Source organism: Cornus florida, unplaced genomic scaffold (genome assembly GCF_030987335.1).
Source record: "Cornus florida cultivar Cherokee Brave unplaced genomic scaffold, ASM3098733v1 CherokeeBrave_3.0.0_Hap2_Chr02, whole genome shotgun sequence".
NCBI classification, from domain to species: Eukaryota; Viridiplantae; Streptophyta; class Magnoliopsida; order Cornales; family Cornaceae; genus Cornus; species Cornus florida.
The window spans coordinates 45,366,087-45,387,592 of NW_026775572.1; the positions used below are offsets into that span (position 1 = coordinate 45,366,087).

At 34.3% G+C, this 21,506-nt stretch overlaps 2 protein-coding genes across 2 annotated transcripts; both read left to right on the forward strand.

Moving 5' to 3' along the window:
• Nucleotides 1-2,978: 2,978 nt before the first annotated feature.
• On the forward strand, nt 2,979-6,974 carry LOC132294856 (uncharacterized). Its single transcript, XM_059792861.1, has 5 exons — nt 2,979-3,427; nt 3,513-4,936; nt 5,752-6,165; nt 6,258-6,487; nt 6,577-6,974. Exons 1-5 carry the CDS (start codon nt 3,279-3,281, stop codon nt 6,826-6,828), a joined length of 2,469 nt encoding a protein of 822 aa, XP_059648844.1. The 5' UTR covers nt 2,979-3,278; the 3' UTR covers nt 6,829-6,974.
• An 8,818-nt stretch (nt 6,975-15,792) lies between these two features.
• LOC132294857 (large ribosomal subunit protein eL34-like) lies at nt 15,793-21,071 on the forward strand. The gene is made up of 4 exons (XM_059792862.1): nt 15,793-15,948; nt 16,270-16,349; nt 20,500-20,609; nt 20,720-21,071. The coding sequence occupies exons 1-4, from the start codon at nt 15,870-15,872 to the stop codon at nt 20,811-20,813; spliced, it is 363 nt and encodes a 120-aa protein (XP_059648845.1). The 5' UTR covers nt 15,793-15,869; the 3' UTR covers nt 20,814-21,071.
• The last annotated feature ends 435 nt before the right edge of the window (nt 21,072-21,506 follow it).

Below are 21,506 nucleotides of genomic sequence, written 5' to 3' on the forward strand. Positions count from 1 at the left end.
ATCCAGTTGAGAGGGGTCAATCACAAAGTCCCTTCTCTCACTAATCTGGCAAGACCTGAGTGTTCAGAGGACATACTAGTGGGGTTTGTGGTATCTTTTTGAGGATGTACTTTTGTCACAACACCTAATTAAATCATTAACTCTAACAATGGAGTTAATGAGTGATTAGCAGCATAAAAAATGAGTTCAAACTAAACTCGATTAGTCAACTAGTCGAATTCTTAACTAGTGAAGTCAAATTATTCATTCAGAGTCCTAAAATAATGCTCATTCTATCTCAAATTAAGTATCGCCTTTAAAAATTGTGACTTACATTTCTAGGACGGAAGGAGTGATAATGACATAAACAAGAAAAACGAAAAAGGAAATTTTGTATTGCTTTTTGACAATGAAAAATGATTCTTGCATCGAATAGTTGCAATGAATTGCTAAACCTACACATATTTATGTGATTTTGACCGATAATAATTTGACATGTACATAAATATTTTAGTCTAATTATTGGCATTGTGATTGACAAAACCATGTAATAATTTTTCAATATAGCAAGCACTGAGGGACTTTGCAGCAAGGGTGCACAGTAATCCCAACTAAACTTTGATTTAAAACCAAATCAAATTGAACTTGCAATTTATTTAAGTTCTAGAGCGTCAACTATTTACTTGTGGTTTTGAAAAGAGTGAAAATATCAAAATGGGTACATGTTTTAGGTGGACATTTTATTTTTTTAATGTTAAACAAGTTTTAGGTGAACATTTATTTTATTCTTTTTTTAATGTCAAACAAGTTTTAGGTGGACTTTTTTTTTTTTTTTCAATTTCAAAAGGTAGTTTAGAAAAGTTCTAGGTGGACGTTGAAACATCAAACCAATTCTAACAATGGTTCGATGTATGTATATTTACAATAATTTTTTATTTAATTGGTTTATTACATTTAGTTAAACTTGTACAAAAAAAACCTAAAATTATAATTTCAAGGAATGATTTTTGTGCATGTGTTGATTTAGATTTGAATGAAATTGTGGTGATCTCTTGGGCCGGTGCGTGTGAGATATGCAAGTGGTACCAATAAGCTATCATACTGAACGAGAGATACAGGTGCACAATGCCACATCGCCTAAGTGTGGATGGAACATGTGTTATATGTAAATTCAACACTCTCTTATGATATAACGTGTTTTAAAGCTGTGATGGCCATGAACCTACCAAAACTTCGGAATTGGAAGTTTATGATCCGAGTGAGCCAAAAACGGACAATACAGGAGTTAGTATAAGGATTGGTGACCCTTATGGAGTTTCTGATCCAGGTGAGCTAAAAGCGGACAGTATTGTGTCTGAAAAAGAGAAGGAAAATTATTTTTGAGTGTTATATGTGAAAATTGGAGATTTGTTAGTCCTACATTAGGATGTTGAACAAACTTTGAGCTAAATAAGATAATTTGAATTATCTTACTTAAATTTTAGGTAAAACCAAATTGATTCATATCGTCCTAAATCGATTTTTTTTAATTGCGTGGATAAAATTTGATTTTAGCAAAAACATAATTATTATATTTAGGTAAGTAAATTAACTAGTAACATATATACTATGTTTTTACTCTTTAGGTAAGTTAATTAACTAGTAAAAGTAAATAAATCCAAAACATTTTTATACAATTAGAATTGACCTGGATTAGACAATACTATTTAATTCACTTCAATCTCAACTTTTTTATAAAAGGAAAAAATATATTTTATTTTATTTCAATTATGTAACAATTGAATAGGATAAGAAAAATAAAGGAAACAATATAATCAATCATTATTATGTAAATCTCAAATGAATATATCATAAGAAAGTAACCAAATTTTTTTTAATAATCAACTTATTTAGTCGCTTCTATATCGACTCTCTTTATAAAATCTAAATAAGCTGCTAGAAGGAAAAAATATAAACTATTCAGAGTAGAGTTATTCAATTAAAACCTGCCCTTTACTTTGATAATATGAAATGTTGTGCCGTGATTGTTTGAGATATTTAACATTTGACAAGTAAGCATGTCTTTCAAAATTATAAACAACTAATAAAAAAATTAATATAATTATTGACTCTATTTTATTGGCTACATAACTTAGCGTGAGAATTAGTGATTAAAATAAACATTTGATTTGATTTTTTTTTTTTTTTTTGTTATTTTTAAAAGTTGAAGGAGTAACTAGGTTTTTTTTATGTGAGGAAAAGATAAATCTAAATAAATTGTGATGAAGAGTCACAATTTTTTTTTTTTATAATTATAACTTATCTCTTAACGTAAGTGTCTGTCCATTTACTAAAAAACTTAAGTTATCAAAAATTGAAACTGTTGGGTAGTGCTGCATATCCACTTATTTATATCCAATCACTTTCTCATTCGGATTCGATAGGGGACAAATGACCCTTGTTACATTCTTCCTCACTCAAACTCACAATGCTCTCGTTGAGGTCGGGTCATTTTGCCAGCCCTGAGTGGCTCACCCGGACGCTTGGTGTGGCACCAGATCAAAGATTTAGTTTGGTTCTCATACTAATGGTAACGGGTTGGGAATTACCCATTTACCCAAAAATTCAAGCTTCCCATTTACTCAAGAATTCAAACTGTTAAATAGTGCTATATATCCACCTATTTATACCTAAATATTTTTTTATCCGGATCCGATAGAGAACAAATTACCCGGGTTATACTGTGTTACATGAAGAAAGTTTGAAAGTATTGGGAGATTGGAACATTTTTTTGGTTATCTAAATTTTCTAAATGTGATTAATTTTAATTTTTTTTTAGCTAAGTTACCTAACTTAACTTCCACTGTAGCGTCACTTTCAAACGTGTTAAACGGTGTGTGAGAGAATTCGGACGAAAAATGACCCACAAATCACAATCCGACCGACAGCCCAAAGTAATCTAAAGAGACTCCTATATAGTATTTTACACGCACCCATTTACCCATTTCATTCCAAGAACGTTCCCCTCTCTCTCACTCACTTTCTCTCTCTCACTTTCTCTCTCTAACTCTCATAATCTCTGTGAAAGCGTCCCTCCCTTAATCTTCGCCATTACGGTCGGACGACAGACCAAACTCTCCTTCAATCTTCATACATGGCTAAATTTTTCTCCACAGACTTCGCTGTCTACAAGTGGAGGGTCCACTTTCTCCATTGAAATCTAATACATACCCACAAACCTAAGTGATGTGCCTAAAACTCACTCTTCTTTTCATCTTTGCTTAGAAATTAGAAAAAACCCATAAAGGTTGATTGTTTTGATGGGTACCCAAAAGCCAATTCTAGTAGATAAAGGGTTTTTGAGGGAGTCTGTGTTCACAACAATGTTTAGTTTTGCTAATTCTTTCTGGGTTTTTTTCTGCAACTTCTTGTTCAATCTCTTTGGATTCGTAGTCAAATTCATTATCAGGTATGTTTGTGTTGTGTTTGATTTTTTTGCCTCTGAAAGTAGTTTTTAGTTGTTTAGAGCTAAATGGGTAGTTTTCATTTTGCAGATTTCAGGCCGATCATAGTTCTCAGAAGAATGATGATGATCAGCAGATTGATTCCAATATTTCTACGGAATCGGAGTCTGAATTGTTTGGGGGCAAAGAAAATGGTGAGTTCTCTTTTGTGTTTCCGTCTTCAAATAGCGAAGATTCCGGGAAAATTAGTGATGAAACAGAGAGCTCTGCTTTCATGGAAAATGCATATATTCCGAGCACAAGCAAATATCAGTGTATTTCCAATAAAAATTTCAGTGGATTCGTGGAGGAGCCAGAAACTATGAGCTTTACAATTCAAGAGCTGTTTGTGGGTTCAAATGATGCTTCTTCTACTGTCAAGAATCAAAATCATGACACTGCAGTTCCTGCGAAAAAGGGTTTTCGAGAATCTGATTTCGAAGGAAAATTCGAAGAATTGATAGTGGGATCAAGTGGAGATTCCATTGGAAATACCCAAATTATGAGTATTGGATTCTCGGAGGTAAAGGGTTTTCAGGGATTTGATTTGGGGGCAGAGGAGGTTGATGAGGGAAAAGCAGGGGACTCTGTTCAAACCCTGTGTAGAAAAGAGGTTTTAGAAAAGCAAGAAAAAGTAAATTCCACTGAAGATGATCTTTATGAGAATAAAGACCTGGATGACTTGGAAAATTATTCTTTGGGAAAGCATGATTTCTCTAATGAAGTTGAATTGCTTTCCGGTAATCACATCTTGCTATTCGATGAAAATCCTGATTTAAATAGTTCAAGCGATGAATCCTCAATTAGCAACACCAAAACTGATTCAATTGGTGATGAATTTTTGAAGGATAGGAATGAAGGATCCGAACCGGACACTCCTATGCCCACCGATGAGGAGAAATCAGAATTTATTGAAAATTTTCAGGGTTTGGAAAATATTGATGTGGTAAGTGATAGCGGCATTTCAGATGATGAAGCAGTTGTTATCAGAGAGAAAGCAGAGGATAGTGATGATGAGTACATAGAATTGGAACCCAATTTGCACAATTCTATTGACTTTATTAAAGGTAAAGACTTAGACATGGTTGAGGATAAAAATGAAGTGGAAAATACATGTTGTATAGGGTTGAAATCAATGGAAAGTGAAGAAAAACCCGGACACCCCAGCTCGGGGAGGAAAGGGTGGGACTCGGATTCTGATGAAGAGGAAGATGGACAGGAGATATTGTGGGAGCACAAGGATTTGATAGAGCAGATGAAAATGGAAATGAAGCATGCAAGAAGTAGTAGAGGGCTTTTTACAATCTTAGAAGAATCAGAGACTCCAAAGATGATGGATGATTTGAAGCCACTAAAAATTGATGAAAAGTTGGAGCACAAAGACTATATGGAAGAGATTCAGAAGGTCTACAAGAGCTATGCAGAAAGAATGCGAAAATTAGACATCTTGAATTACCAAACCATTCATGCAATCAGTAAGTTACCAAACCACCTTTTTCTCTCATGATTCTCAAATTTCTTGACAAAACATTAGTATATATAACATTTTTTTAATATATTTTTAATTTTTGAATGCAGTTATTTCTATACATGATTGAAAAACACACTTAGAATTGTTCAATTTGTGTACATAATAAAACATACTAGTTATAGAGATTACATAATTCCATATGTGCTACTGTTAGAATTTTTATGCATGATACTGGTTTCGGAGGGGATGAGAAATTATTAAATTGTTCTTTGGCGAATCACGACTTGACACACCTGTGTTAGCTTTATTATATGATTGGCGGGAATCATGTAATAATTTCCCGGGATTTAAGTTGTTGAAAATTTTTAAGTTGTTGAAAATTTTTATTATGAATAGGGAATGTTTGGCCCATAAGGTCATGTTGAAGATTTTTTAATCAAAGAGATCATTGAGGAGAATCATATTGTTTGGTGGGTCTCCATCATCTTTAAACCACCAGTGTCCCACTATCAATCTTCAATTCTTCATATAAAGTTGATTTGTCTGCTCCTGAAATATGTTATTAAGCTGAGAATTAGTTTAAAGTCTATATTAATACTCATTAATGTCACCTTTTCTTCTCTCCACTTAGTTCCTTCAATAAATTAAATCATTACTATATTCAGGAATTGCTTTACTCATTTAATTATACCTCTCTTATGGTGGATTGCTGAATCAATATCTATCAAATTGTAATAAATATATATAAATACTATCATTTATTAATATTTTTTCTATTTTTGGAAGAACTATTTTCATGTGTTCTGTGATCATCTGTAGGTTTTCTCCAGCTAAAGGACTCAAGCCAACTAACATTCAGCCAAAAATCTTCAGCTTCAACAATCAAATCCCTTCTTTTTCCAAACATTTGGCCTGGCAAATTGCGAAGAATCTATGCTGATCCAACACTTAAGTCCATTAATGAAATGCATAGAAACTTGGAATTGGTGTATGTTGGACAAGTTTGCCTTTCTTGGGAAATCCTCCATTGGCAATATGGAAAAGCAAACAAGTTGGTAGAACATGATTCTGAAGGGTATCGGCCGTATAATCAAGTGGCCGATGAATTTCAACAGTTCCAAGTTCATGTGCAAAGATTTATAGAGGATGAGAAATTTCAAGGGCCCAGGGTTGAAAACTATGTCAAAAACCGATGCATGCTTCGTACCCTTCTCCAAGTTCCTGCCGTCAAAGGTAAGTAAATTGGTTTAGGTTAAATAACAGGTAATGATGTAACAAAATTAGGCACACTGCAGAGTATTGAATTAAGCTCAATTGTATTGCAGATGATAGTTTGAAAGATAGGAAGGAAAGTAGAGCAGAGGAAAAATATGCGATTTTAATTGCAATGCTGGAAGATATCGTTGAGGAATCAATGCGCATTTTCTGGGAATTTCTTCGTACTGATAAAGATCAGGCTAATGTGATGTTAACGGGTACTCAGAAAACTCATGTTGAACTGCAAAACCCTTCAGATTTGGAGCTTCTAGTGGATGTTAAAGCAAGTCTTCAGAAGGTTTGTTTTTTCAAAACTTCTCTGTGTTATTGTGTGTGTGTGTGTGTAACATATTCTGATATTCATTTTTTGATTATCATGTCATGCAGAAGGAAAGGAGGTTTAAAGAGATAGTGAGAAGTGGAAATTGCATAGTAAAGAAGTTCCAAAAACAACAAAAAGATAAATTAATTGGTGCTCAGTTCTTTGCTCAGGTAGAATTGAGATTGGTGGCAAGAGTTCTGAATATGTCAAGATTAACGACAGATCAATTAGTATGGTGTCAAAGGAAATTAAACAGAATTAACTTTGTAAACAGAAAGATTCATGTAGAATCCTCTTTTTTGCTTTTTCCATTTTGAATGTTGCCACTATACCACTGTGTTTCCTGTATATCCCTTCCCATAGAAAAGAAGGTTAGAATATTAGAATTGTCACCAAACGGACTAGCTTGTTACTGCTGTTTTGCGGATATGTATATATTAAAATTGTCTCTCATTGCCAAGAACTCTTAAATGCCTTTCTGCCCCTCTCTCTCTCTCTCTCTCTCTCTCTCTCACACACACACACACACAGAGTTAGACATTAAATGTTTCTATGGTTCTTGTAGAGAATGTATGAATATTATGTACTTGTGGACTTTGAAACATATCCTCAGAGAGGGATTTAGGAGGAGGCAAGAGTCGAAAAAAAAAAAAAAAACCTTCTACGCATACTATGTGAGATATATATTTTGTAATTGACTAATTTTGGTGTTAAAACAAGTTCAATCGAATTGTATTTTCAAGTTTAAAATTCAATATCAATATGGGTTATGGAATTGAAGTAGCTTGAGGTCTACGAAAAAGTATGAACAACTGTATTAGAAGGTTAGGACACTTACATACCTGGTATGTTTTTCAAAAAATTTCTAAGTGTTTAATCCTTTTGTTCAAGTTTGGCCAACTTGAACCGGTTCCATGCAGCGAAATATTAATTCACTGGCCAATTTGAACCGGTTCAAGGTCTTCTGCAGATTTAGGTAACTTTATTTTCTGTTCTGTTTAAACTTCCTATTTGACATATATTTCTTTCCAAAAGACTTATACACGAAATTAACTACTTTTCAAGGCATATCTAGGTTTTTGAAAGTCCATATAAACATATTTTCTCATCTAGGTTTGTGTGGCTTTTTGCATTAAAATTTCTTATTTGTTTAAAAGCCTTGTTGAGAGATTTTTATTCAGAAAATCAATTTGATTTTTCTGATTTTATTTTTGGACACACACATAAACACAAGAGTGATTTTAGGGTGCTATTCAATTTTGTTCAAAGTCTATGGTTTGATCTCTCAGCAATCCTTCTACAGATATCAAGAGTAAGTCTGGAGTCAAGAGCTGTTGGACGGAACGTCACAAAGCCGAAGATTGTCAACAATTTGTTTTTGGTAGAACGATAGGGTGTGGGCTTGAGTCAAAGTCCATTGTACTTTGTTTCAAATATAGTGGATTGTTTTGCTCTGGACTGCACAGTCCACGAGGTTTTTCCCACAACGATAGGTCTATTCTGCCAATCGGGATTTTCTCACTAAAAATCCTGGTGTCATCTCTCAAACTTTATTTGTTTTACTTGCTTTTATTTTGCATATGATTGTTTAATTACTTGCTAATTTAAGTAAAGCTAATTGAATAAAAGGATACACGATTAAATCCTCTCTAGACAAAAACTTAAACTTTCCACAATTTATTCCACTACACAACTCACAATTGGTATATTGAGTTGATCCTAGTGGGAAGTTTTTGAATATTTTTCAAAAATTCTTTTATCATGTCTTATGTTTTGAAAGATGATGGATCTGATCAACGTGGTCCTTTATTCGAAGGAGACAATTGTAATTTTTGGAAATCAAATATTGGAGCATATTTGTAAAATCCAGCAGGTATAGTCTGGGCTATTGTTGAGTCAAGTTATACACCTCGTACTGAAGAAAAGACTGTGGATGGTAAGGTTGTTCAAGTTTTAAAAGATATTTTCACCTTTATTGCACTTGAAATTGAGCGTAATGATGCTAATGGAAAAGCTTTGTATGCAATTATTATTTCTGCTGTTTCATCTGAATATGTTACAATTTCTGATTGTAAAATTGCTAAAGATGCTGGGGATATTTTGCAGGTTACTCATGAAGGGACTTCGAAAGTAAAGTTGTCCAAAATTCAAATACTTTCTCATAAGTTTGGGAACATTGTGATGAAAGAAGATGAAACTTTTTCTAAGTTTTATTCTAGTCTTCTTGAAATTATTTCTGAACTCCGTCACTTAGGTAAAAGAGTTAGTGATAAGAAAATTTGTGAGAAAATCTTGAGATCTTTTCCTAAGGGATTTTAAATAAGGGTAGAAACTATCACTGAACATTGTGATTTGTCTAGTGCTAAAGTAGATGAGGTTGTGGGTTCTTTGAAAAATTTTGAGATGCAAAATTTTAATTAAAAAAAAAAAAAAAAAAAAAAAAACCAATCTTGGTTTAAAGTCAACTCAGGTTGATAGCATAGTTGATGATATTCTGATGAAGATGTGGCTCTCATATCTAGACAATTTAATTAGTTTTTGCAAAGATTTACAAAGGAGAAGTAACGGCTATGGGGCCAATCCTAAAATTTTTGATAAGGGTCCAAATTTTAAGATTAATGAAAAGAAAGGAGAAGAATCTAAAAAAACTGAATTTACTTGCTGGAATTATGGTGGCAAAGGTCACACTTCAAATGTTTGTCCTAGTCCTAAGAAAGAGCAAAATGATAGGAATAAAGGAAAAGCAATGAAAGTTTCAGTTTTTGAGAATTCTACTTCTAGTGATAATGAATCCTCTCATGATAATTCCAATGATTTTTCTTTTGTTGCTCTTCTTGATAAATGTCCTCATATTGTTACTTTGTCTAATTTTGACATTTTAGATGATGAAAACAATGAAGTTCATGATGAATAGGTTCAAGATGATAAGATGGATGAAGAAAAATTGAATAAGTTGTTTGCAGAAATTGTTGAAGTTAAATTGGCAATTAAAAAATTAGCAAATGAACTTATTCAAGCCAAAGAAGAGAATGATGAGTTGAGAAAACAGATTGATGAAGAGAAAAGGAAGAATGTGGAAAGCAATTCAATCATCTCTAATCTCAATAAAGGAATACGTTTTCTTTAAGATGAGGTAAGTAAATATCAATTTTGAAAGAAAAAAAAACTTGGAATCTAAGGTTGATGCTCTCGAATTTAAATTGGCTAAATCTCAAGAAAATTTGATTGCTTTCGCTCGTGAACAAGTCAAATTGAATAAGATGATAAATATTGGTAGGAGTGTTAATGATAAAACAAGCTTAGGACTTGTTAAGGGCTCATCGAGTAATTAGGGTAATACAGTTTTTGTGAAACCTTTTTAATCAAAATGTGTCTGATCCTATTTTGGTTGATTCTTTGCATTCTAATATATCTTATGTGCCTAATGTGTTGCATTACACTTTAATAAGTGCTTTTGTGAAAAAATAAATTGAGCATTACTATTCTAACAACGAGTCACGAAACTCCACAATGTGAAGGTAAGCAAACAAATTTCCAATGCTCTTCAGATGTGTTTATCTTGGTCTTATTCATTGAATTCAAATTCGAAAAGATAAACATCACACAAATCTTTCACTACTTTAACTTTTGACTCACTTTCTGAGTTTTAGAAGAAATTGTAGCTTGATTTCTACTATGACTCCCTCTTCTATTTATTGGCATCATCTCCTTATGATGCATTACGATTGATGATTAACATTTACCCTCTACCAATCTACAAACTGCCTAATCTTCTAAACATATTTAGACTCCACATATGTCTATGAGCTATCCAACATTCTCAAATCTTTCAACTTTTCCCACACCTTACAAATCTCTATACAAATGTGCAAAACTCCAAAAATGTTTTGAAAAGGTCATGCAAATTTGAGGGGGCAATCACATACATTTGAACTTGAAAAATGCTTTACAAGGCCCAACACCTCGACCAAAGTGTTGGCTCGAATGTGGGGTCTGGATCATGGCTTATTTGATCTAAATTCGATAAGCATAATAAGCAATCCGATCTGATAAATTTTTACTTAAAGAATTTATATCCGATATTTTAATTTATCGGATATTCGATCCAAAACTATCAAATCAACAAACAATTAGAGAAATTAAAACAAAATAAACATGTGACCTTCATTATTTTGTCTATATTTACATAATATGTGCCAATAAAATATACAATGACAAACAAAATATTATTTTGTTATTACTCCTTACTCCATAAGGAACAATAAGAGGGAAAAAAACAAATACAAGAGTAAAATATGTTGTGAAATGGGAAAAATAGTACAAATTAAGACTCATAGGTTTTGATAGAGAAGAAAAAAAAAGGAAGAAAGAAAAGAAAGGATAGATGATGACAGAAGTAAAAAATTTGTGCTTTAGGCGGCCGATCTTCTTCTTCACTTCGTTTCTCTTGCGTGAACACCAGCTTCAGAACCTTCTACTATCTCATTATGAAACACGTTTTGAAACTTATAAAAGTTAGGTGAAATGAAGAGTTGTTATAGTGTCTGTGTGGCTTATTGTAGACAATGAGAACAGTGACAGTGATGTAGAACAGTAAGGGATAAAATTGTATTTATAAAGAAAAGTGAGGGATTAAATTGTCAAAAAAATAGTTAACTACCTTTGTCTATAACGTAATTCCAAAAACTATTATTTCTGCCTTCACTTAAACACATTTTGTTTTAGAAAATCTCTATTGCTTAGACGTACTTTTTTTTAGTCACCAAATACAACTAACCACACCATACCACATTTTTTTAAAACCAACACCCTTTTTAACGGTATAGAAGCAATTCCAAACAGACATTTAGTGGTAGATAACTAAATACCCCATTAGCGATGGTACTAAAGCAATCCCAAACAGACACTTAGTGGTAGATAACTAAATACTCCAAAAGCATCCGAGCTTGTGTATCATAGCTAGTTGAGCTTTTTTTTCAAGGAAATCCATATTTAACTACTCCAACACTGAGATATTTTAACAGTGGAAAGTGAATGAAAATAAAATAAAATTTTAATCATGTATTTGATTAACATGGTTTTTTTTTTTTTTTTTTAAAATAAAAAAATATGAAAATAATTATTTTATAGTTTATTTATTTATTTACATGGCAAGAATGTTAGGGATTAGTGGTTAGAGGGGAGGGAGATGGTGCAAGGCTTGAACACGGATAGCAACCCAACCACTCGGACAACACGACACTTGTTAATTATTTTATAGTTTGAATAGTATGAAATTTACTATAAAAAAAAAAAAAAAATAGCATTATTGTTAGTTCATAAGAAATTCTAAAAAAAAATCAAATTTTCTCTATATTTCTTCATTGGAATTTTTAATTATAAATTTTGGTGGTTGTGGAAAGTAATTTTTTTAAAAATTTTTATTTAGCTAACCAAACTTTTAAAGTGAAGAAATTATATCTATATATATATATTTTCTTTCTTGCTATTTCCATCAAATCAAATAGAGCTTAGGATTAGAGCTCTAGATAGGGCTGGAACTTGAGTGGGTTGAAAATACAACTTAGGTCCAACTCTACGTATAATTCCCTAACCCAACCTCCAACCCTAACTAATCAACTCATCCTTGAATTTTAAAATTCAGGTTTGTAACTTGAACTAAAAATTCGGATTAATTTTAGTTATTTATGTTGATACGGAAATCCTCACGACTTGAAACGACAGCGTTTAGCTGCAAAATAAAGGGACGTAACCTCGAATGGCACCGATGGGATGCCGGCCGAGAACCCTCCGACGATTAAGTTAGTACTTGTAATCGTATCACATAATAATTATGTATATTCTCTCTAGGGTTTTTTTTCTCATACCTTCTTTAACGGCTTGGTGCCCTATTTATGACTGTCGATTGGAATCAAATTGATCCCGCGGGAGATCGGCTTGTGCAAGATCAGAGGAGATCGATTGTTGCCAGATTTGTCGGGGATAAGATTTACTCATTTGACTTCCTCAAATTATGCCAAGGTTATCCTCACCCTGTTGAACCACGTCGTCATTCATTATCCTGGATAAGAAATGTTATCATTCTTATCTGAGAAAAATCTTTATCTCTGATAACGAAATATGTCGAAGAGGTCTGGCGGCTGGTCAAGGTAGGTTGTTTTTCCCTATCAGCTGCCCCCCATTCCTAAGCTTACTCGTCTAGCTTTGGGAATGTCAAATTTTATTTTATTTTAATTTGCCCGGTGTACCGTACCCGCGGGTACTATTCCAGCGGTTACTGTTCAAGTGAACAGTAACTTTTTTTTTTTTTCTTGCCCTCGGAACGGTACCCCGCGGGTACTGTTCATATGAATAGTAACAATTTTTAGTTATTTATTTATTTTTCTCTTTCTCTCTCCTGGGTATTCTTCCATTAAGTAATGGTCCCTTGGGGTACTATTTTTGGTACCCTTGGGTACTTTGCCCCTAGGTACTATTTTTAGTATCCTTGGGTACTCTGCCCCTGGGTACTATTTTTGGTACCCTTGGGTAATCTTCCCCTGAGTATTATTTTTAGTACCCTTGGGTACTCTGCCCCTGGGTATTATTTTTAGTACCCTTGGGATATCTTCCCCTTGGGTGCTCTGCCCCTGAGTACTATTCTTAGTACCCCTGGGTAATCTTCCCTTGGTAAGGGAATAAATTGTACAAGCTTCACTCAGCTCGTCACTCCTTTAACAAAGGAATTAAATTTTTCGAGCTTCACTTAGCCCGTCCCTTTAGTAAGGGAATCATGTTTTACGAGCTTCACTCAGCTCGTCCCTTTAGTAAGAGAATCGTGTTTTACGAGCTTCACTCAGCTCGTCCCTTTAGTAAGGGAATTAGGTTTTTTTGTTACTCCTTTGGTAAGGAGTTTGTAACATGTTCAAGTTTCACTCAGCATGCCATATTGATAAAGGAAATAATAATACAGGACACTTGTTATCATCCCTTGTAATACGAGGATATTGATTATAAGATTCTTTCAGCCTGGATCCTTATAATACAGGACACTCATTATCATCCCTTATAATACGGGAATATTGCAACTTTAATAAAGGGTTACTTTTTACGAGCCTTACCCAGCTTGCCCCTTTAATAAGGGGATATTTTGCCCAAGCTTTATATGCTTGCCCTATAATAAGGGAGTCAAAGTTTTTCACTTTCGTGGACTTATCATTTATGCTTGCCTTGCTTTGTGACTATGGTGGTAGTGACCCGTCAAATTTGAAGTTCATGTGACTAAGCTTGGTTCCAGGTTGAAAAAACCATCATTCGTGCTTGATGGTTAAAAACCTTATGGAACCACCTTGGACATGGTGGACTCATTGATTGTAGAAACTTTACTGGACTTTGAGTCCTTCCTGGTGTGTAGAGACTTTTTCAGAGGATCGGGCATTGGTATTGGACAACTAGTTTCCCCAAGGGTTCACTGAAGGAGAGAAGCAAGAAACCCGACTAGCTCGATGTACCAAGGTTGGTACGTCGATCTTCTAAACCTTGTCATCATATGTAGATCGACGATTGATATCGTGTGATCCACTATTCTACCCCCGATGGTGGGATTTTGGGTGATGACCCATTCTATAGACGTTTATACAGCGGATGGGGTGCCTGGTGCTGTAATAATTTACAGTTGTCTAAAAATATTAGATTGTGTTAGAAATGATTACTGAAAATTAACCTGCCATGGATTATCAATCCAAAATTCTGCATAATCTGAAGTCGATAGACAATTCCTGTAAAGGAAGAGAGGTGACGACTGTCGTCTGGTAGGTGGCCTTGTTGGCAGTGATCTTTTTGATGGGCGGAAACCAATTCACTTATGTAGAGGCAGAAGGACCAGGCCTTAGTCTTTAACGATCAGGCCTTGGTAGTTGGCTCTTGCCAAATATGAGATAGAGTTTGGTCTTAGATGACCAAACCTTAGTAGTGAGGGGACTAAGCATCGCTAGATGGAAAACACCAAATTGGACTGCCAGGGCCAACGTGCCAAATTTTGATTATTATCAGCGTACACTGGGTGGCATCACGCAACCCACCGTTTTACCCCCAATATGATGGATTGGTAATCATGATGTAGAAACCCGTCCTTATATAAGAACATGGAAATCCGTTGTCAACTGATGACTTTGGGATGGTTTCCATGATCAGAAACTTTTGCCTCACCGTCCGAGCCAAGTCGCGTTAGGATTGTTATTTCTTCAGAGAACTAATCGTTCCCACAACCGGTGCCAGCTGTTGATTACGACTCGAAACGACGGCGTTTACTTGCAAAACAAAAGAACGTCACCTCTAATGGCACCGGTGGAGTGCCAGCCGAGGACCCTCCGACGATCAAGTTAGTACTTGTAATCATATCATATAATAACTATGTATATTCTCTCTAGGGTTTTTTCTTATACCTTCTTTAACGGCTTGGTGCCCTATTATGGCTGTCGATTGGAATCAAATTGATCCCGCGGGAGATCGGCTTGTGCGAGATCAGAGGAGATCGATTGTTGCCAGATTTGTCGGGGATAAGATTTACTCCTTTGACTTTCTCAAATTGTGCCAAGGTTATCCTCACCCTGTTGAACCACGTCGTCATTCATTATCCTGGATAAGAAATGTTATCATTCTTATCCGAGGAAAATCTTTATCTCTGATAACGAAATATGTCGAAGAGGTTTGGCAGCTGGTCAAGGTAGGTTATTTTTCCCTATCAATTTATATGACTAATCTTCACACAAAAAAAAAAATTGAGTTAGATTCATATTACAATACTTCTAAACACAAATGGTTTTAAAACTTTATATAAATTTCTAAGAAATTACAAACAAATTCTTATGCAATTAGTTCTCCAAATGTTAATATGCAATAAATTAAGATTAAAATAAAGAAAGTTCAAAGGAAGTGATTATAATTTGAATATTACATATAATATAATTAAAATAAAAAATATTAAAATTTGTGTTGGAGTTCAAGTCAAGCCCAATACTAATTAAATTTAGGTTGGTTTTTTCAACCTAAAGCGAACTCTAATTTTATACAAACAATCGCCAAAGCTGCAAAAAATTCGTCTAGCACGGGTTGGATTCGGGTAGCCCGCCCAAGCCCCCCTCTAGCCATCGAAAATGTCTCAGTAAGAGAATCTAACGGTTCTAACAGCTGTGGGACCCATTGAATAGTGAGAAACATCCTCCGTTACACGCCAATGTTGAATTCATATCAGACGTACGATCTAGGGCAACCTAAGCTGGGAACCCTTTTATATACATCTTCTCTCTCTACGGCGAATTCCTTTCTGCCTCAGCCCACAAAGAAATAATTGAGAGAGGGAGTAACGAGATACTCGAAGATGGTGCAACGGCTCACATACCGCAAACGGCATAGCTATGCCACCAAATCTAACCAGCATCGGGTCGTCAAAACCCCTGGTACATCTTCTCTCTCTATATATGCACCGTTTCTCTCTCACACATATCAATAATATGTATAGGTATGTGTAACAGTCACTGCAATCTCACACACACACATATATATCAACAATGTATACAGGTTTTGGTAACAGTTACTGCAATCTTGCTTATCAGTTCACCCATTGATCCTTGCGCTGTCATCATATTTATATATCTACTTATAGACTACAAGCATTGGGGTATTCTGATGTTGATGCATTTGATGGATTTAGATTTTGTATTTTGCAAATTCATTTTGTAATTATATTAATGGGACTTTGTGTGGTGCTGCAATATTAGGTGGAAGGCTGGTGTATCAGAGCACTAAGAAGAGGGCAAGTGGGCCTAAGTGTCCCGTTACTGGGAAGAGAATCCAAGGGGTATGCATTTTCTATAATTGCTGAGAACTTTTACTTAAAACACATTAGTTAACAATATATGAGCATGTGCATTATGATTGTAAAGGGTATGATTGTGGATTAATCTAGAGCATAAATCCATCAAATTTCATTTCTTAGGAAGTTGTTTGCTTGCACCATGTTTGAAAATTTTATGCTTATTTATTTGTGCATTGCGAATTGCAGTAAAAAGACATGTCATCCTGTCAAAAACAAATCAGAAAAATATTTACTCATGTTTGAAAATTTAGTGACAATCTTTTGCAAAATGGAATTTTCAAGTTTGTGGTGTTTATATGGTTCACGATTATATTTGTAAGATTTTAATAATTTGTGAACTTGAGCTAGCTGTTGTTGAATTCAACAATAATAAGTCATTGTTTTCAGAGTACTTTTAGCTCACTTCGAAGAATAAGCTATTGACGGTTATTGTTATCACTAACATAACTAATAACTTTGGTTAATATTTGTCTTTTTCTTTCTTCTATATGGAAAACATTCTCTCTTGAAGCAGGGAAGTGGTTAAAAAAGTTTTTATTAGACTGCATACTAGAGTTGAATATAGCAAGTGGAAATCTCCAGTTATTGTAATTATGCCACCCGAGTCCCTGACTAATGTCTACCAGTTTTTTTGAGAAACTTGCGAAGGTAAGGAGGGCTGGTTCAATAGCTGAAAACATAGCAGGAATTGGTTGTCTAAAGATTGTTTCTGATGGCTGGTTCAATGCTTCAAACGTGGCATGAATTGGTTTGGACTTTTGGAGTTAGTCTTCGAAAGGATTGTCTCTAGCTGTACTACAAAGTATTTACTGATTCCAAAAATTATGATGTGATTGATATTTATATTAAGATATTTATTTGACTGTTAGGTGGAAAGGCTGAAAGGGGGATGTGTTTGTAATATATTTTTGAAGAGTGCCACAAGAGATTCCTTGTGGGGACTTCTAGGAGTTAAAAGTTGGGTTAGCAAATGATTCGAAGGACACATTCTTGCTGAATGCATCTGAACTTATGAGGAAAGTTTTTTCGAAATGAGTGATGTACTTGGTAGAGAATTTTTTAAAAAAGGTGGCTACTCAAACTAGCTAGTAATAAGATCTTTTTGGTTAGCAGGTGAGTTGATTATTCATTACCAAAAAAAAAAAAATAGAGATCTTTTTGGAGGGATGAATGCCTTTTTGGGTATGAGCTCAACCTCCTATTTCTTTCAGAACCTTGAAATGTAGGAGCCCCCATCCTCCTGCCCCATATATCCCATTTATATCTAATTATTATCAAGCTTAGATGTCATGAAGAAGCAGTTTTCCTATGGGGTTGAAGATCTTAGACCCCTTTAATACTAAAAAGGAAATAAATAATCCAAAAAATGGTCAGACAGATGCTAGTGCAATCATAACACACAGAGAAAGGGGGGGGGGGGGGGGGGTGTCGGACAAGCTTAGATGCTAGTGCAATCATAACACAGAGAGAGGGGGGGGGGGGGGGGGGTGCGGCGGCTTTTTTTTAATAAGTAAGATTTCATTAGAGGCCCCAAGAGGGTAGCGCTCCCAAAGGAATACAAAGAGGCCTAAGACGGCACTATAATTTCAAGTTATCCACAAATTCCATAAGATGCCCCAAAGATTTACAATTTGCCCCATTGACCCAAAAAAATAAAGTAGAAATAATATTGTATTTGAGAGACCAAATAGGGGACTCCTCTCCATCAAAGGATCTTCTATTTTTCTCACACCCCAAACCCCATCATAAACAAAGGGGTGTAGCCTTCCACGCATCCCTGGCTCGGCTCTCCGCTATACACCATGTCCAAGTCTGTATCATGTCAACCGTGGACTCGGGAACACCCAAGCCATGCCAAAAACAAATGTGGATCGTTTTATGTGTGTTCCCATTCTGTCAAATGGTACCACCTCTCTACGAAAGTTGGTTGTTTTTAAAATCATTAGATTCCATTATGACATTGAATACCAGTATTGTTAAGTTTCATTGCTGTGACAAAGTGGTGTTTGGAGGGAAGTAAACAGATGCATTGACTGATATCATCCGTTATGGTGCAATGGTGTTGTAGTGGCCCATGCACACTTTTATTGCCTAATATTGTTTTAAATATTGGCTGTTAGGTTATGTGACACAATTGTCAATGAACCTTTTATCTGATATATTGGGTTTATTAAATATCAATGCTGTAAAGGCCATTGTGGGAACTATTACTGTATTTTTAGCTAGGAAGGTCTATAAATCTCATTTCCACTTGTTTCTAATTTGTTTTTCACAAATTATGTTTCTAAATTCATCGAATATACATTCTAGTACTAAATTTTCTTTCCAAATTTATTTTTGATCTTGAATCATGAGTTTGGAATGTATCATTTAATTGGGTAATAATTCCTTTTCTTTTTTTTTTTCTTTTTTTCTTTTTTTTTTTTTGGCTTTTTCTTTGGGGGGATTAGAAAATGGCTTGGTTGTTGTTGTTTCACCTTGTTTATTTTTTATGTCACATAGCTTTAGTGTTCCATTTTTAGATCTTCAAAGTTTTTTAGTGGATCTTGTTTCAATATTTATGATTGGATAGACGTTAGCTGGTCGCTAGGTCCTGGTGTGTTCAAGTGTCCAATCTTTGTAAGTTTTTCATGCAGAAAATTATACATGAAGTATTGCAAGAGTGATCTGTGGTCTTTGGAAAAAGAAAAAAAAAAAAGAGATGCGGTCTTGTGAATTTTACTGGTTTATAATTGTAAGAGAGCTTTGGAACTTGCATTAGCTAGTTTTTCATGTGCTTGTCATGGATTTGAGTTTGCTTTGAGGCATGGACTAGATTTTTTTTTTTTTTTCCTTTCAAGATGTATATGCTATGTATTTGATTAGTGTGGGACTTGTAGAAAACGTCCTCACATGATTATTTGACTTATATTCATTTAACATCGTGAACAGTGCATTTGCTAAGTTGAATTCGCTCTTTTCAATATCTTTTTTCCTTTTTTTTTTTTTTTTTTTAAGTGCACCTTCTGTTCAAAAGTAGTGAAAAGTAAAAAATTATAACCTTTAATCATTTATAGAGAATTTAAATTCGACCTATAATTTATTTACCGTATAAATTCATTTTCTAAATAGTTTATTGCCTTTTTTTCCAACAGAAAATAGTTAAAAACTCAAATTTATGAGATTCTAGGATTGGAACATGTCGTTGTAGCCAAGTCAGTGGCATTATGTCACAACTCATGCTGTTACATGGCCATTACAACATGTGAATTTGACTGGTACCATGACACCTCGAAGCTTCATTCATATTTTTCACTTTTTTTCTCATTCAAAAATAGCCAACTCCATTTTAAATTATTCAGGTTTTTTTGAGATTGATGTAAAGGAAGAAATCAAGAAAAGTATTTAGGCTATTAGAGCTCAATGTAGCAATATAAAAAGTAGTTTCTAGATTAGACAAGTAGAAAAATCACTTTGCTTTGTACAAAAATGAGGAATGAATCATATTCAACTGCATCATCAACCATTACTCGCTTTCTTATTTCTGATTTTCCAATTTTAGTTGTGATTTTGGTTTTGAGAATTTGTAGAAAGGTCAAATTCAGTAAAATATTGTTGTAAACATATAAATTATAGCAGACTGAGGTCGTGGCAATTTTATCAGTTTGTTTGGGGTCACTAATAAAAAGAAAAAAAATTCACAGATTCAATAATTAATTATCGTTACACATTGGCTGATTCTATTGAAGTCAATACAGTGTGAGTGTTAGTGTTGCTGATTGTTCAACTGTATTAAAATGTAATTCATTTTATTTTTTTTCATCTTAAGAGGGGCATAGTGTTGTGCCTTAATAATGTATCTACCACTTTATTTTGGTGTCCTATGCATTTTTTTTTATCATTTTCTGGAAATGGATGTACTGCTTTTTTATTTGAGAAGTTTAAGAACTTCATGCTGCCCAAAGTGTTAATCTCAAATATTATTATATTACCCAGTGGACATTGTCTCTTACCAGGGGACTCCTAAAATCCCCATTTATCTTCCATTAAAATTGAGTTTCGAGCATCATATATAGTGTTGTTTGGGGAGTTCCAAGCATCATGTTAGTTGTTTTAAACCCATGACACAATGTTTTCTATGTCTGCACTCCAGATTCCTCACTTGAGACCTGCTGAATATAAAAGATCTAGATTACCTAGAAACAGGAGAACTGTGAACCGTGCTTATGGTGGAGTATTGTCTGGAGGTGCCGTGAGGGAAAGGTTTGTTCTTTTAGGGACCTGAACTGTTGGTAGTACTGGTTGGTTTTTATATGCTGTTATCTGGATAGCTTAAGACAAGTTTCTGGACTTGGATTTTTTTGGTTGTGTAGGATCATTAGAGCCTTTTTGGTGGAAGAGCAAAAGATTGTGAAGAAGGTTTTGAAGATTCAGAAGACCAAGGAAAAGCAAGCTGGTAAGAGCTAAGCTGAGAAGTAATTTTGGATCCAGCGAATGACAAGGAATCATGGACATGTAATGTGAGAGTTCAATTTGGGTTTTTATTTCCTAGGTTTGTTTTGAACTATGATTATTTAGCATCACTTTGTCGACAAGTATTGTGATATGGTTTTGTTTTCGCTATTTAATTGTTGGTGGTGTCCGAAACTTCATTAAGTTTGGAATGTTCTTTGTAATATTAAAATGGTTTCTTTTATATATATACTTCTAAAAGTTCAATTGGAATTTTGAATTTCCGATTTTGCTTTGTTCACTTCTATAGCTGGAGATATAGCTAAAAGTTTTGCTTTATTGTAGTAGTATTGATCCTTTATGTTGTATTATTCTGTGGAATTTAATTCTAGTTTCTGTCAATGCGTTGAAGCATGGTAAATGACAATTGCGGTGGGCTTATTCTATCGTTCAATGGGTAAATACTTCTACTTACCATTGCAGGGTGAAGACAAAGGAGGTGAGTTTATTTGCTTTTGTATTAGGATATGATTATAAACTTTTATTAATCCTTTTAATAATTTCAATTAGCATTGGAACAGTCCCATTATGTAAGAATTCTTGGCAATAAATTCAAACTTTGTAACCCTGTGAAGCAGCACCTTTGTGAATTGCATGAACAAACATTAGGTCTGTACATTTAGTATCTAATGGACAGCTGTGTAAGTA

Bases quoted from the DNA above. Each gene is read 5' to 3' on its own strand.
- LOC132294856 (XM_059792861.1), top strand. From the start codon at position 3,279: ATGGGTACCCAAAAGCCAATTCTAGTAGATAAAGGGTTTTTGAGGGAG. The intron at 4,937-5,751 runs GTAAGTTACCAA...GATCATCTGTAG, and splicing joins CCAAACCATTCATGCAATCA to GTTTTCTCCAGCTAAAGGAC. The intron at 6,166-6,257 runs GTAAGTAAATTG...ATTGTATTGCAG, and splicing joins CCAAGTTCCTGCCGTCAAAG to ATGATAGTTTGAAAGATAGG.
- LOC132294857 (XM_059792862.1), top strand. From the start codon at position 15,870: ATGGTGCAACGGCTCACATACCGCAAACGGCATAGCTATGCCACCAAA. The intron at 15,949-16,269 runs GTACATCTTCTC...CTGCAATATTAG, and splicing joins TCGGGTCGTCAAAACCCCTG to GTGGAAGGCTGGTGTATCAG. The intron at 20,610-20,719 runs GTTTGTTCTTTT...TTGGTTGTGTAG, and splicing joins GGAGGTGCCGTGAGGGAAAG to GATCATTAGAGCCTTTTTGG.